This window comes from Anopheles stephensi, chromosome 2 (assembly GCF_013141755.1).
Source record: "Anopheles stephensi strain Indian chromosome 2, UCI_ANSTEP_V1.0, whole genome shotgun sequence".
Classification (NCBI taxonomy): domain Eukaryota; kingdom Metazoa; phylum Arthropoda; class Insecta; order Diptera; family Culicidae; genus Anopheles; species Anopheles stephensi.
The window spans coordinates 58433628-58450533 of record NC_050202.1 but is presented as its reverse complement, the minus strand read 5'-3'; the positions used below and the strand labels follow the sequence as shown (position 1 = coordinate 58450533).

The 16906-nt window shown below is 44.7% G+C and overlaps 1 protein-coding gene across 4 annotated transcripts in view; it reads left to right on the top strand.

The window, feature by feature from the left end:
• Positions 1-29: 29 nt before the first annotated feature.
• The window catches only part of LOC118506376 (protein pellino), a 35707-nt gene continuing 18830 nt past the window's right edge, over positions 30-16906 (top strand). Inside the window, exons 1-2 of one of the 4 annotated variants that reach the window (XM_036043402.1) lie at positions 30-143; positions 1164-2449. In XM_036043402.1, the coding sequence (XP_035899295.1) occupies positions 2439-2449 (11 nt within the window). In that variant the 5' untranslated portion in view covers positions 30-143; positions 1164-2438. Of the gene's footprint in view, positions 144-783; positions 806-1163; positions 2450-13753; positions 13938-14106; positions 14126-16906 lie in introns of those variants that run through there. The other 3 variants (XM_036043403.1, XM_036043405.1, XM_036043406.1) reach the window with 3 other exon arrangements.

Below are 16906 nucleotides of genomic sequence, written 5' to 3'. Positions count from 1 at the left end.
CGCGTTTATGCGCGAGTCCAGTACTCGGCAACGCGAGCTTGTCAATGAACGGCCCGAGGCAAACAAAAGCAATTTGTGTGCGTTTCTGTGAAGAAAAGGTAAGAACCTTTTGTTCAGCACGGTCGCCTTCCTCTTGAGCCGAGGTAAGTACTTTCGAATAAGTTGTGTAGGTGTTTTTAAAAGCAAAAAAAAAAACGCTGTGGTTTCAATTGAAGCGTACTTTCAAATGAATCTATTAGTGAAAAAGGAGTGAACTGCGGTATGAAAAGGTGTAAGGAGTGATGCACTTTTACCTCACATAGATTCCAGTGTGTGTATAATGTTGATGCGTCAGAGACAAGCATAATATCCCAGCCTCTTTCCATCGCAGCATGAATGGTAGATAATATAAACAGCACACACCACTACATGCGCGTTGAGCCCGCTGGAAATTGGTGTTGGTGTTTGCTGGTGTTTCTCTGCGTATATTTCATTCTTCACGTTAGTGTTTGCTGTGCTGGGGGTAATATAATATAAAAGAATCCGTTTCTTGTCGCTTCTGTAGACGGTGTAACGGGAAAATATTATTCAAAAGCGTTTTAGCATAATTTTTCAACACAAAAGGTGCACAATTCCCTCTGTACAAGGGTGTGCGTGTTTGCGAAACATGTACTGTGTGTTGCGTTGGTAGATTATTGTTTTGGTATCGGATCATCGATTTTCTCCATGCCAGGAAGTACATTAAGAATTTCCCCATTGGGAAAAGTATAAAGCGTGATGGAAATTAGCTCAGGTTAGCGCATTATGCCGTATTGCAATTGGAAAGGTAGGAGGAACTGTTTTTGGTCTGTTTTTTATTAATGTGCACCAACAAAAAACAACAGGAATTATCATTCCGCGAATTGGCACACACAACGCTCCCCCCCCCCCCCACCACCACGACGGCTGTCCAAGAGAAAACGGTATTCGCGCAAGCCAATTTGAAAATAAATCCGCAGCAGCATTATAAAATATGTGTGTCATTTTATGAGCCATCTTTCTCTCCCCCATTGTCTGTCACTATTTCCGCGTTGGACACGCTCCATTTTAGTATAATCGGGCAGCAGCACCAGCAGCAAATCTCCATATAATCCTTTCCATTTCTCTTTCTTGTGTTTTTCGGTGCCCCGGCAATCTCATCGCAGTCGCCAACCAGCAGCAGCAATCGCAGCAGCATTTCCAAGTGTGCTCTTCAACACGGTAGTGGGCAAAAAGTGGGCATGCTATTTTTAGTGCTGCGAAAGAGTGCATTTCGCCACGGTTTGCATCGGTCGCACCAGCGCATCTGGTGGTGCTGCGTTCCGCGTTGAGAGAAGAAGAAGAAAAGCAGGCAAAAAGAAACACATACACAGGGCAAACAACGGGCCAACAACGGCAGCAGCAGCAGCAGCAAGTGTTTCTCCATCGTTTCGTTTTTAACCTCCGTAGGATATGATGTTCTGAGCGTGTGTGTGTGTGCGTCTGTCTGTCGTTGCCTGCTGCGTTCTGTTGTGTTTGTTTTGCATCCGTAAGCTCCTTTTGCAACGGCACCACTCTGTCATATCGTCCTTGCAAGTGGTTCTGCGTGTGTGTGTTTAGAGGAAAAAAGGAAAGAAGAAAATATCCTCCATATGTGAGAGCAATCCTTTTGGTGTTTAGTGTGCAAGGAAGTGTGCGTTTCGGTCACAAGATTTGCGAAGTGTAGTAGTGTGTGGTGTGTTGCCATTGAAAGTTTTCGTCCTGCACATGCCAAAAAAAGTGTCCCTTAACCAGCAGCAGTGTTTAAAAGGAAGGTAAAAACACAACGCACAAGAAAACCACCGTGTCTTGTGTGCGTCTTTAGCAGCGCCTGCTTTGTTTTGGTTCGCTGTGTGTATCCATTGAAGGGAAGATTGCTAGGGCAGCTGTTTTGTTGTGTGTGGTGTGTGTCCAGTGTGCGCAGTATCAGCCCTTGTCCAGCTTGCGATTGTGTGTGTTAGTGTCATACTACTGCCCTGTCCTTCTGTGTGCGGTGGTCTGGTGCAGTGTTGTGTGTTTTTTTGTATGAAAACAAGTGAACGTTGCAAAAGTTAAAATTTGTGAGCAAAACATAAGAAAGGGTCACTCGTGTGAAAGCAGTAACGTGTATGTGTAAAAAATCATTCTCTAAGTGAAAAGTTGTATTCTCCGTGCAAAAGTGTGATCACACTTCGCAAGCCCGGAAATCGGTTTGCACTTCATCTGTTAATTGTGGCTGCCGGAACGTGGCCGGCTAAACCAACGCGACCGGTTTTTCCTTTGTCCAGTTTTATTTTTGTCACCACAAGTGCGATTCCGCGCGCGCCACCTACCCGGTGCGGAGTGCGGAACGAACTGCATCCCGGTACACAATAGGCTCGGTCGAGGAAGAAAGCATCGTCGTCGGCATTACGGAGACCAACGGAAAGAACGTCGTCGAAAGCATGGTGAAACGGTAAGGTTTCCGGGGTGGTGGAATATGTATGTTAGATAAGCCTTTTCTCCTAAATGTAGTCCGCCCGGTCCACGGGTTGTTTGGTTTTGTAATGGAAGAATACATTCTTTTCTCGGTATTTTGTTGCCCGGACTGGCTCCATTGAAGACCTGTCGTGTCGAATAATTTTTCCCCAAGCAAAGAAAGCAAGAAGAAATTCGATACTGCTGGAACACACTGTTTCATTCTCTCGTTTTGGTTAAGCCTAGCCTGGTGCCGCCGCCTTTCGTTGAAACTTAATTTATTTTCATTCTTCACTTTTGTGTTCCACTTTCCGGACATCTATCAGAGCAGTACCCTCTTTCTCTCGCCGATTGCTATGATGATTCTTCTTCCCGGTCGATTGATTGTGAAAGTACGGGATAACGACAGCATCAAAGCAGGCAGAAGGGAACAGCACCAGACAGAAAGCCTTCAAATACGCTTTTGTTTGAGTTTCAGTGTAATCGAAGCTTTCCGTATCGGTGCGTCCTTCGCTCCATAATGCGCACAAGGTCCTGCCTCTTCCAGGTATGATGACACCGGAAAAAGGAAGGCCGTTTTTCGGGTTCCGACGTCGCAAATACCTGCCAAGGGTGTGCTGGAGATTGTAGCAAAAAAAATAACAATAGTGCTCAATATGACCTTTCCCAAACGAAAACATATTTTATGTTTAGGCATTTTTGTTTTAAGGATAAAAAAAAACATGGCAACATTACTCAACTGTGCTCAATATAATATATCTTAATGAGTATGTATTTACGTTTGAGTATGTGCGCCTTAATGAGTGAATAGGACATTCAATTACACCTTTGAAGTCATCCAAAACCTCTCCCGTCTTCACTCAAAAGTCAGTATTAATAATAACGTAGATGTTGAGATACGCCCAAGAGTGCTGGGTGTCAGCCAGTTCTCCTCTCAAAATACCTGTCCTGCCGAATCTGAAGTTGGAGCTCTAGTTGGGACCCTTTCCAAAGATGACGAAGTCCTTTGTACCACGTTTGAGAGGAAGATGTTTTAGGTCCTCCATACGTGGAGTCGTCCGAAAAACCGAGTAGAGACAAAAACCGAATCGCCAAGTTCTTGTTGGCTGGTCAAACCATGAGAATAGTACCGGACAACCTAACCCTACAAGTCTATTTATTCCATTAAAATGGTCAGAAGAGGCGTGGTAGAACCGCCAGATATTGATTGGAGAGACGACGGCGTACGACCGTGTACGGCATCGAGTACTTCGCTGCAGCAGGCCCAGACCAACCAATTTTCTAGAGCTTGTAGCGCCTGATAAAAGCTACCAGGTAAACGTAAGATGCACTTGACCAGCACTTGCAACTACTCCAAACTGTTTTAGTCACCACGCGCTACGTGTGTCTGTGTCCCGTTTGTGCAGAGCTGAAATCCCCCCCATATTGATTGTTAAATTAATTTGCGTTATAGGCACACTGTTACAGCATCGTCTGGCCCCGTAATTAAGGCAGGCGTATGTCATAATAATAGTTACATTCGCCATTTATTGGCACGCTCTCTCGCTCCCCGACTGTAAAACCGCTGTATTTCCATTTAATGACGTTGTTTTAGGACGTCGACGGTGTCGTGTTTGTCTCGAGCTCGCGCACGGCTCGGGGCGTACTTGCCAAGTGCCACCAGACACTGGGCAAGAAGGGTTAACGATTGCATTGATTATTGATTGTGCCGGAACGGGAAGCGTCAGTCTGCTGCTGCTGCTGCGTTGCAGCGTTGGGGTAGTGTGGTCAAGGTTGAACCTATTTTGCATGTGAATAATTTGCCTTTTGTTCGTTAATTATATCCTATTCGGTTGGTGCGATGGGGTTCGTGTCACCCAACGAACGAACGAATGAAATGAGATTCGTTAGATGGTGCTACGTACGAAGCTGTTGGCAATGGTAAGGATCAATGATTGTTCCAACAGAATGTGTTGGGTTCTATTTTAAATTGAAGTTATAGATTTTTGAGAAGTTCTGGAGTTATGGAGTTAGGATCCAATTGCTAGACTTAGAATTCAAGATATCAAAAAAAGTATAGAAAGCCTCCAAGACCATTCGGACTATCTTTCCTTTCAAGCAGTTTGTTTAAACGCCATTCCTTCTTCAAGCTAAACGGGGCAGCTAATTGTCCACGATTGGTTCCAAACAGCTGTGGTCCTCTCTACTAGAAATTGTAGCGCTCTTTTAACTCCAAGTTCTTTCTACTCCAGCACGAAGCGACATCTGTTTCTTTCTCTGAACCCCTGTTTTTTGCCGTGCAGCTTTACCGCATCCAACCGTGTGTGTCTTATGTACAGCGTCATAAATACTTAATGCGGCAGATGATGTCAGGCAGTGGTGTGGTGTGCCGCCGTTTCGTCGAGCCAGGAAATACGAAGTGGTGGTGCGATAATGATGCGTTCATTAGCGAAACATTGGATCCCTCCGCATTCTCCTTTCGAAAAGGGGAGACTAGAGCAGTACCCCTTCCCAAGGTCTGCCTGTTGCAGAGAGCACGACCTTTAATATTCCCTAGAAGAGAAACTGTCCCAGGGATGAAAGTTGGTAGCTGGCTTCAGTGGACCAACTATTGCTAGGCGATTTTGCGTTCGATTTGAGATGATTTGTTTACGCCGCCTAGAACAGTAAAGGTTTCTAGACTCCTGTTCATCTTTGACATGGTTGGCACGCTTTTCCAGTTGTTGGTATCTTCATGGTAACAGCTAGAGTTGTCCTTCGCCCTAGGGGACGGGACGCTAAGGACACAGGGTTCTGCTCGATGGAGCGTAATCAAACAGTTGTAAATTGGAATTGCTTGAAGGGTTTAGGTTTAAAGTGAGGAGATTAGAAGATTGGTACACTGTGTGCTCCTTTCGCCGACATGGCCTTCCGTCAGAGATTGATGCTCAATATAGCCCAAGGCTAAGGATTATAATTTTATTGTACTGCTACAGTTTTCCTTTCGCTTTTTGATAAGCAGAAAGCCAAACAAATAGTTTTGTAACAGTTAAACTCGTTGTAATGGGAGTGACCTGTGAGAGATTTAATATATTGTTACAACATAACGTGGAGCAGTTCTAGTTTTGAAGCATTTTCTACAAGATTTTGATTTTGAAACGGCTCCACGTGTTTCCTACACTTGATTGCAGTGTTGAACATACGGCCTGAATGTGTACAAACAAGGCCAAACCCTCCGTTTGAAGCTAATTATTTAATAACAATATAATTAACCGTATTGATTTTTAATGTCTTATTTCCTCATTGTGTCAGCACTGAATCCAACCGTGTTTTCGGCATCGAAAACTGCAGCAGCCCCGAGTGCACTACTTACAGCAGGTGCAGCACCAGCTCCTCAACCAAGGTTGAGTGCGGGGCAGACATGTTACAGCAATTACAAATCAATTGATGGTCGTTTATTTTGCCAATCGTGTGCGCACGTCTTGGTCTTGTGATTTCTTTCCCACATCTCTCCCACTAGACAGTCTCGGTTCTCCGGCCTCTGGCGCGCAGAGCGTTTGCATAATCTCCTATGCCCGGGGTTTTCTCAGGTCCTGAGCGACAGTCTCCTCAAGACCGGAGCTAATGGTTCCGATGCCATGCTTTAGCTCGATTCAATAGAAAGCGGTCGGGGAAAAGATGTGCCACGTGCAAGCAATCTCATGCCGAGCTGGACACTCATCGACAGTAGGGGGCGTAGTTCGAAATGGGAAAGGCATATGAAGCAAAAAAAAGCAAAATTTAACATGTCTCACAGTGGGCGTAATTTTTTGTGGAAGTTTTGGAATGGAATTGCAAAAAAAAAAACATCTGTGTGACGACCGACCGGCTTTCCAAGAATCGGATATATGAGAGACATGAATATCTTGAAGATTGCGATTGGGTTTTTGAAATTGATAGCTTGTTAGGACTATTAATGTCAAGTGTAGAAACATATTAATAGAAAAAGGAGGACAAAATAGATTTAAATGTGAACCTACTTATCGCAAACACAAGTGATTAATATTATTTTCAATATCAAAAAATAATCTAGCAGATTTTATTAGCACAATTTATGTTGGAAGAATGTCTGCTTTATTACCTGCTTCTTCCACCCGAAAAAGGGAAGCTTTCGGTAATACGTGATTATTGTGGCCTTATTGTCTGGCACAATTTATCACTCAAAACCAGACGATTGCTGGTGCGTGTACAGTATGCTCAGAAACCGGCTGTAATTAATAACGAAAGCAATATCTCTTCTGGATGGGATATACCACCGTACCGCGTGCAGAAGACCATAAAGGCGGTTGTTCCATTTCGCTTTTGAAGATGTAACAATTTATAAGGCGGGAGGTTTCTTATTCCTTGACCGAAGGGAGAACGGCAAGTTTTAGGGTGGTGTGTTTAGAATTGGGGGCAAAAAAAAACCCGGGCCAATATTGCTCATCCAATAGCCCTGAGATCCCGCAGAGAGATGTGGTTATGGCATAAATTCCATGCACGTGGTAATCAATCGACGAAAGAAAAACGCTTTTGTGGAAGGTTGTGTCTGCTTTTCTGTATGGTATCTCATCAATAAATAAGTCGTATTAGCGTACCGTCGAATATCGTCGAAAGCTATCTAGTTGTAAGGCCTACAATCGATGAGATGGAATTCAATATGCAAAGGATAATGCTTCACCACATATCAGTTGGGTTCTGCAGCACTGGATATCGGTTTTCTGGACATTGAAGGCTAGACCAATACGTGGGTTGTTGGTGTATATGAGCACTTCGTGCGGCTTTGGACACCAAGGCTCTCTTATCGTCAGCAATCGATAAGCTTCTAGCCATAAACCTTGGATAGTAAACTTAAGCTTTTTCAAGGTGCGTTTATTTACACCGCACATGTGTGGTCACATACAGAGAGCGAGAGAGCTTCATCAAACATTTATGACCTGCCCCCATCATTTTACATCCGCCGGAAACGCATCGGTGGTGGCTGGAATGTTTGGCATTTCCAGGAAAGGCATGTATCAGGAATATTATGTACAAGACGAAACCTTGAAACTGAATGGAGTGTGTGCTCACCGTTAAAGCTTATATGGCTCTTCGGGCGTCGCCGTCGTCGCTCGTGCATCACACTCGCAGTTGCAGGTTGTCCAAGGACACAGGATGGTATGTCGAGTTGGCTGTTCATTAGAATTGGCAGAATATTTGAGGACCTATAGCAGTTCCTTGAAGCAAGACGGGGAGCGCCATTATTATTTTGCAACTAATTAAACCTTCATTCTTATTCTACACCAAAGTCACAAGACGCTTACTTTTATTATGAATCCCCAACGGGTTTAACAGATTGGCCAAAGCACCGATTTCATTCATTCGCACACTACTGGGCTGTGGCTTGGTGTGGTTGTTGTTCAAGATTTAGCTCGCATGACCGGACCCATGCTCGCATGTCACGAAAGATGACGTATGGCTTCTCGCTGGCACCTGGTCGGTCGCCACCATTATGGATGACTCAGCTCAGGGTTAAAAAATCAAGCTGTAAAAGTTGGGAAACTTGGGTTGGAAACTCGCAGCACGCAATCGAGGTCAGGCTGACGGGGGGGGGGAGAAATGCATCATCCTTGGTTTCCTTTTACTGGTGGAACACTCCCGCACTCCCGGGCACAGGTGCAGCACGCTATGGACGGGCAATTTTATGCAAGTCATACGTACGGTGCATAACGTGATTGCATCACTGTGGCAGGATTAAAGCCTAAAAATGATAACACTGCGGGTGGTGCAAAAAAAAAAAAAAATGGCGGCACTACCAGCTGTGGAAGCAGGATACATCAAACGGTTTTCAGTTGAGGATGGTTGTATGCAGGATACGAAAAATCAATAACTAGCACTTGGGAAGTATAGAGGACTACGCATATAGGTGAATTATTTTAGCTTATTTAAACTTTGTATAAAAAAATTTAGTAAAAAAACTTGAGAAGCTTTATACAAAGAGTATTTCATCATAGTTATTTGTATTGCCAGTGACATCACCATAGTCTTGCGGCTGCCGCATCGAGCTTCTTCGGTCGTCTAGGTAACACGGGCGATCGCTCCTTTGTTAGACTCGGTGTGTTAGACTTTACTGCCTGCGATTATAAACAGCCAATTAATTTATCGACGTTTGAAACGTTGAACTTCGTTTGCGCCTCCCAACGACGTTGATGATGATGATGATATCTAAAATTACCTTTAATTACTCTCCTGAATTTATCCAGAACAGTGCTACGTGCAGATGACTTCACAGAACAGAACTTTAATCAAACCAATTAATTTACTAATTTATGTTCTATAAAACTAGTTAGACCAAGCTTAAGGTAAGGTTGATGATGATGATTTGGAGTAAAAAAATATTGAATCGATTTTATGATCATATACAATTAAGGTAAAGTCTATATTGTTGACTAATTATCTGCACTAGTTACAGAGCCAACACACCTGCTCATTTCACCAACCGCAGACATTAACACCAGCTGTTCTGCTCTGCAACCAGACTTCAGCAGCAGCATTTGTTTAACGTGCTCCACACGGTGTCAGCTGCTGGTGTCTTGATGGGCAATTTTTATTTCCCATCAGACAGCAACAAAAACCGCCCGCTCTGTGTTGTTCGGGAAGCCAAGTGCGAACGACATTCTTCTCATTTTTGCAGATGACAGTTTTTTTTTGCTCGGTGACTCGGTACCTTACCGATTCCATTTTTTTTTATATTTTAGGAGGCCGTTCAAATGCTTAATTTGTAATGCTGCTGGCAACTGGCTAGTGGCCGGAAAAGGGGGGAAAGAAAAACCACAAGAAATGCCAGCTGCTGCTGCAACGAGCCAACCAATCCGTTTGATGCGAGCTTGCTTTTGGTCTCTCTCTCTCTCGTTCTCTCTCTGCTGCCTGTTCGATCATGTTCCGGGTTTGTGCTCTGATGCGTAGCATAAATAAGTCATCTGGCACGGCAGTGTTGTACTCATGTATTTTCATTTATTTCTAGTGCGTTCGGTTAAGTCCGGTTAAGCGTAATGGAAATCGTTGGAAAGAGCAAAAGGGAAGCTTGTGCTGTATGTTGTGCTGTAGTTTGAAATTTAAAGTAAAATTTGCTTACGATTGCAAAAGCCCTCGCGGACGACCCTTATCCATCCAGAATAGCGCAACCGTTGCCCGATGGATCGGTGGCTTCGTAAGGTGAGCAGCTGGCTCGGTTTGTTGCCAACGCCAATGTTGCGTGCTCTTGTTGCGCTGTGGTCAGTGAAAAATGAGGCCACAGCGGTGCTGGCGGTGCTGTGCTGTTAGCGCTGATGCTTCACTTTTGTCAAGTTCAATCGATGGCTGGGACGACGGACCGTTTGCGGCTGCCACGGCTGCTGAGGACTAGCTGCTGTCCCCGGGTATGACCGGCTGGAGCCAAAACAATCATTATCGATCGATGGTATCGTGCTGAGCTTTTCGGAGCTGTATTACATAGAACTTCAGAGGTCCGGTTTGATGTATGAATTTCGCGCTGTTGAACCTATCGATCTGTGTGCAGACCTTGTCGTGGGTCAGCAATGGAATTAGTTTAAACATTATGTTCAATATGAATAGATAGAATATTACGAGAGAATTATATACTCGAATGAAAATTAGTTAACCGAAGTAAGAATAAGTGGGAATTAGAATAGCTTAAATGTCGTCAATGTTTTATTGAAGAATATTTTTTAAAGGACTTTCCCCTTTGAAGATTTTTTTCTTGAAGACCAATAAATTGTTATAAATACTTCAACTCTAATACTTTCCTCGGTTATTGCCTCACTTCTGTTAATGTTCTCAATTATCATCACCCCAGCCTTCTACCTTCTTATCTGTCAGATATCTTATCAGGACACAATTTGTTGAAGGTTATTCATCGTGAATAGTTTTGCGATGGATTCAAATCGATATCCGTAACTGCTGCTGCTGCGCCCGCACGAACCTTCCCAGAGTCCAGAGTATGATTTTTGAGTTCCAGTTCTTGAACAGTGTAATTGTTGTTGTCTCGCGCCCCAGCCCCAATGTTTGCTGTAATTCGTTTTATTTCCTACCCTTCGCTTCCTGTATTGTGTGTGCCCCTTTTGCTGCCGCGACTCTGTTTGCACAGGCCATTCATCCGACTTTACTTTACGGTAGATTTATGGCCCACGATTCTCTGCGCCGCGGTTGGGTTCAGTTGGCGTCGGGTTTGAACTGCGATCGGTCCAACAGTTTTGCCCGTGCCCGGTCGTTAAACCCTTTTCCTACAGGGCAAATTCTCTCGCGTCATGTTTTGACACGAGAGAAATTGGAGAGCGTACGGACGGACAGATCGGTTCTGGGGACGGGGGAGAACCGTCGAGCTGTGTAAAACTGTTGGTAAGGTTTTGAACCATCGGAGCGTGCGCATGGACATGAAAATCGCATCACCAATGCGGGTAGAGGAAGATATGGTTTAAAATCTGCGTGCGTATAAACAATATACTTGTTGCACATGTTGCTGATGCAGAAATCTTGGAACTGTGATCGATTACATCTCAGACAGAAGGAGGATGATGGATGGGGAGATAATTTAAAATTAAGGTTTACATTTGCATCTGGAGCTCTGTGGTGGTAACATGAATGCAATAAAGGGTTTTCGGAACGGTCTAGCAATTTTTGACTCATGTCAAACGCTCTCTGGACTCTCTCGGATATTAAGTTCAACAGCTTTCGGAAGAACTGGGCTCTGTTAAAAAAAATTTTATATATTGTATAAATTCTATTCATATTTTCAAAAATATTCTGTAGGAAATCATTAGCTATTGATTGCTTGAATATATTCCAAATATCCGAGCATGGTCGAAAGTAACGAACTGAAAGCTGCTAATTGTCTGACACCAGTAATCAGGTCAAAGAGCTGATGTACAGCCAAAACTGTGCATCTGTTCTTGGGAGCAAGAAAAAATCTAGGCCACTGGGGGTTAGCTTTTTATCTTCGTTTCGGGATGCCAGAATTGCGCGCGCGCCCATCAATCCCCGGGGGGCGGGAGTTCGATTGCGAAAAAGAGAATGATGAATAATTAGCTCTAATTTTCATGGTGTTTCGAACGGAATCGAGTAACACTAACCGATAACCTGCTCATTTGCGTACGGTATATGGATATGATTTGAGCTAGTTTTACTTCTGGCGTGGAAGGCATCACACCCCTATGTAAAGAAGGCGGTAATTGATGAGCGGGAGGCGAATTGAATCGGTAAAAATTCGTTGCTCTCTCGTGAACCACTACCACCACCGTGGTGTTGCGGTGTGGTTAGAATTCTAAGCAGCTCTCGGATATTCTTGGTAAAACGATGCTCTGCGCCGAGAGCTCCCTACAGGTCGTGCGGACGTGATATGGCTAAGTGATTGTAATTAGACATAAGTGGGAAGGTTGTTGTGGCACTTGAATATGTTTGGAAATCATTTAATGAAAACTCCGCCCCACTGCCCGTTTCTGTTGTCTTAGCTTAGTCTCACCGTAGCGTGCAACACTACTGGGGTGGGTATTGAAGTCACGTACACACGCTGGCCGTTTGTCATCTTTTCCTTCGCACCTTTAATACGGGTGCGCCTATCGATCAATTTGTTGGCAAAGATTCTGCCGCAAAAAAACATAAACCCTTTGTTCGGTTGCGATTATTAGCTGACGCTTTGTGACTCTCAATGCTACGGCTTTGCCTAATCCGGCTAACAGACGGGGGTCTATATTGCGCAGTTTAGCGTCTCGTACGTTTTAGTCTACTCCGACTCTGGCAGGCATAATGTCCAAAACAAAGAAACTTGGAGCTGCTACTGCTGGATATGAAGAAGTGTCGGTCGTCTGCGGTCCTAGCTTCCTTGCTTCCGCAGTTTTCACTCGCAAGGTTATTGTGCGCGTGGCGACCCTCACGCGCTCGTTGATTGAAGTTGTGCATCGTCGTCGGCTGACGGAATATCTTTCTTTCACTTGAGAATTATCAAGCCCGTTTGCGTAACCACTTCCCGCCGTTGCTGCTGCTGCTTATCACTATCGCGAGCATATTAAGTGCCCAATATAAGGGCGTGTGGCTGATGTAATGAACGGTCTCTTCGGTGATTCGTCTTTGTTGTTGTAAGGGTAAAGCTGGACGCAGAAACCACATTGAACTTTTGTCCTCGTCGAGTGCGTGTGTGTGTCTGCTTAGCTCCGGGGCGATCCCAATGGGGTGTTGGTGTTAAAGACTTATCCGAAGGATGGGTCTAACTGAGCAGTTGGTTTAATTGAAGAGCTGGTTCTCCTCGGTAGGTTTGTTGTTCATTTGTCACTCTTGCAGTAGTGATGATTCGGTGCAATATGCTATTATCTGGATGTCTCGTGTTCTTAAGCTTATAGAGGGCACGACGGTTGCAGCAACAGACAATGTCGATGTAGCTCTTATCGCGATGCCAGACATCATCCTCCATTGTGGGATGGAAATCTTGTCATTAATTGATGATAAGTGTTTGTGTAAATGAAAGGTAATTGAGAATGAGGCATTAGCTGCACTTGGTTTACAGTGCTTTTAATTCACCGGGTAGGATGGGATTTTTCTTATCATTACGAACACGTTTTGTCCTTTTTTTGGGGTCAAGTTGTAGTAAAATTGTTCCTCAGCTTGAGGGCTAATAGACTTTTATTCAGACTCCAGCTATTTCTGACTTTAAATAGGTCCTCTTTATTTGTCTAGAGGCTCACTGTCCTTTGAAAGGTTTCGATCGATGAAGTCTTGCATTGATTACAGTCTGAGATGCTATATGTGCCTACTAGAAGCTCTCCGGGTTTGTTTTGATTTAGCTTTGCTATTCCCCAGATTCTTGACAACATCAGCTACAATGTATGTGTTCCTGTTTTTCCTACCACTTCTCGCCATAACATTCGTTGTTGGTAAAACAGCTTCAAGCTCTCACGACAAACTTCTACCGATGCATTTCTAATGCATTCTCTACACCACCATTGCAGCTGATAACGCTAGCGAGATATGGCTAGAGATTCAATTCACATCAGCCGTGCTGCAGCAACTAACCCTACGCTGCGGCCTTAACAGGGTGTGTGCCCTCGCCCGGTGTAAGAATCGATGATCGCGCGGTGCTTTGTGCTTTTCCCCATATCCTGCCTGCCGCCGCTCCCTATTGCCTGGGCGTCCGTCCACTTCACGCCATATCAGAAGATAGCAGTTGCAACAATCGAACCCATGTTTCTCCGCTGTTGTGCGGCGAAGCATATGTTGACGTCAACCAGTTGAGTGCAGTTTGTTGCCGCATCAGCGATGCGATTACGGTGCCGGTCTCAGGTTGTTCGGTGACTGGTTCCCCCGGCAGACACAGGCTTCGCCACACGTAGCCACAACTCCTTGATATGAGGGTGGGTGGGGGGCAGGTAAATCGGGCTGTTTGGTGCGTGGGAACTCTCTCGGTGTGACTGTTGGACTGTGCTTATTGCGTTTCGTGACTGGTAATTACCGCCGAGTGCTTGTAGTGCTGCTAGTAGAGAAGAGTTAGTATTAAATTAGTGGCACGACTGGACTCGACGTGTGTGTGTGTGTGTGTGTGTGCGCGCGAGTGTTTTAGATAGAATGGTAGTAATGGTATTCTTGATCGCGCGCATACCATTATCGTAATCGATTAAACCTTCATCAGGAACAGTGCTTTCCATCGCGTGAATATTTGACGTCGCTTACACCGGTGTGTCATTACTACGGTTTGAATGTTTTCGTACGTCGCTACCCATTCTCTATGGGCAGGTCGAATTTTCTCATCGAAGGACGGTTTTGTTGGGGGGGGTGTGCTGTGCTGTTCCACCCTGTGTGACGTACCTTTCGTCGTCATCATGATCATGCCTGTACATCGATTCTAATGCATGCACGTCGTGTGCTGTTATTTCGCTTCAATAATTAACAGCTGATAGAAGTGTTGGCTGTTTGAAGGAGCTTCCTGGTTCAAGCTTTGGTTGCCCGTTCCGATTCGTGTTCTATTCGCCTGTCAAGAGCCGGCACTGTTTGTTACACACAGAGTTATCAACAGTAAATATGTCTGCGTACTTCGAATCGATCTTGTGTCTCGTTTGGTCTTTACATATTCTGTTGCTGTACGGAAGCTATGATACGAAACTGATGGTGAAGTAGCTAATGTAAGCCAAACAAAATGCGATAGAATGTCTCCGCGGAACGGAAATCAATAAAAATGTTTCAAATTATACCCTGTCTCACACTGTGTGTGTGTTGCGATGGATGGAGCATTATAAAACGAACACACGAACTGTGCTGGGCCTCCAACTGGCCGAATGGTCTCGATGTCGCAGTAAACCGCAGTTCCCTAGCATTAGCTATCTATCGGCGTGTGTTTATATCTGTTTTTGTTTGCTTAGGGATTTTATGGATTTCTCTCCTAGCTCTCTGTCCCATTTATCTCCGATGGAACCATTTATTGCCCAGCAAATGGCGCCTTATGGAGCTGTGAAAATGCGGCTGCTGCGGGGTGGCAACGAAAATACTTTTCGGACCCCTACCCGGCGAGAACACATTCTACTTCTTCGGCCGAGGTTTTAAATTTCTCCCCGAAAAAGTTGAGTTGAAATGATTTCTTTCTGGTGGAAGAAGTTTTACCCAAAAAAAAAACTTGTCGTCCAAAATGGTTCTTGTTCCCCATTCTGCTGCGCCTTTCTACGTCATCTAAGAAGCAGCATAGGTAGAGGTGTCACTGAACTTTCACATTAATCTTTGTGTGTGCCGGAGGAAGGAAGCAGGGCTTGAACGCACGGCACGTGTGTGGTTCGGCGATCGTCGTGGACTGATATAGATGTGATGGGGCGGGGACCGGTGGTGAGTTTGTGCCCTCGGGGGATGGACCATAGCAGGAGGTTCAAAGTCAAGTAGCGATCGGCAAGAGCTGCATGGCACTCTCGAGGATGGACGAATGTTTGATGGAAGAGATTAAAGTGGGGGAATATTATCGACTCACTCACAGGCTATTCTGAGATCGCTTAAAGTCTTGGAGTCATAAATAACCAACAAGAAAGCAGATATTTTAGATATTTTCGCTGAGGTCTCTTCGTTGTTCTTTATACAATTTAATGTTTGGTGGAAGAGATTAATACGGACCTTGATGAGATCTCTTACAGTCTCAGAATCTTCAACAACTCGGAGCCTTCAAAAATGAAAAAGAAGGCAGCTTTTTTAGATATTTTCACTGAGGTCTCATCTCAAACACAAGTAAGCAACACTTCAGAAATTGTCGAATATTCTATCAGTTCATTTTTATTTATTGGAGGGATTTCATTAAGGTAAAATCCGTCATTTGTCTAGCCGAATGTATCTACTGTTCTAAGTCATTACGGCCATCTCACGGACATCCTCAGGTGCACTCTACACCATCCAGTCTTGGTATGAAAAACATGACAGCAAATCTTGTGGTGCGCCCTTTGGCCCCACTGTGCGTGACAGCTGTCTCATCGATGGATCACGCACGCAACACCTCCACACGCTCTCTCTCTCTCGCTTGCTGAGGTTTGGAAATGTGTTTTTTTCTTTTTCTGCAATCCCATAAATAGATTCCCTCAAGAAGTTTCGTTCGTTGCGTCCCAAAGGCTCTGGGACCGGCGCTCTGCTGGTGGCATTTGACTCTGTTGCTCGTTTCCTGAGAGCGGGCGTTACAGACCTCAAGCGGTGTAGATTTATCGGTTTAGCTTACCGTCCTCTATAGCGTAATGATGATGATGATGATGATGATGATGGTCGTCGTCGTGGTGGTAGAATCTAGATGTTATGCCGCGTTCAATACAGGCATCATCTGGGAAGCGGACGAACGAGTTTGCTTTCTTGAAGACGTTCGTTTTTCAACCATTTTTGGGACGCTGAACTTTATTCTATTTCCCGGTGAAAATATTATGTATTACCTCTGGCGTTGGTGTTCTCCACTGTTCCTCAAGCAAAGATTGAAATTTATCATTAAGCCTAAAAGCCACCATAACAAACCGCAAAGCTTAAAATAATTAATTACTCCACAGGGGAACACTTGGAAACGCACTGTGTTCCTGCTATAGTTGATTTGATTTGGTTTCGTCGTTCCGTTTTTCGCGAAAAATCTATGCCATGCTATGGGTCATCTTTGCCCCCCCTGTCTGTGCCAACTCTGTGGAGTGAGGTGTTGTGTAGCAAGATTTATTGTTTATGCTTTCAAAACGAGAGCTTACTTTCCTTTCTTTTCCTCGTCGATTTTCCTCGTCACTACTGTCTTTTTGAAGGCCGGCTCATTTTACATCTTCCTAATAGTAGTTGCGGTGGCGCGCGGGGGGACACCCGGCGTACGCCGTGACACGACGGTTGATTATGCTGTTTTTTTGCGCTAAAGCGAATGGGCCCTTCGTGATGTTTTGTTTCGTGGCTCCAGTGCTAGAAATCGCCAAAACATTAAGCCGCCGCCGCCGCCGCCATTGCACTGAGTTGCGTGAGAAACCATTTTGTGTTG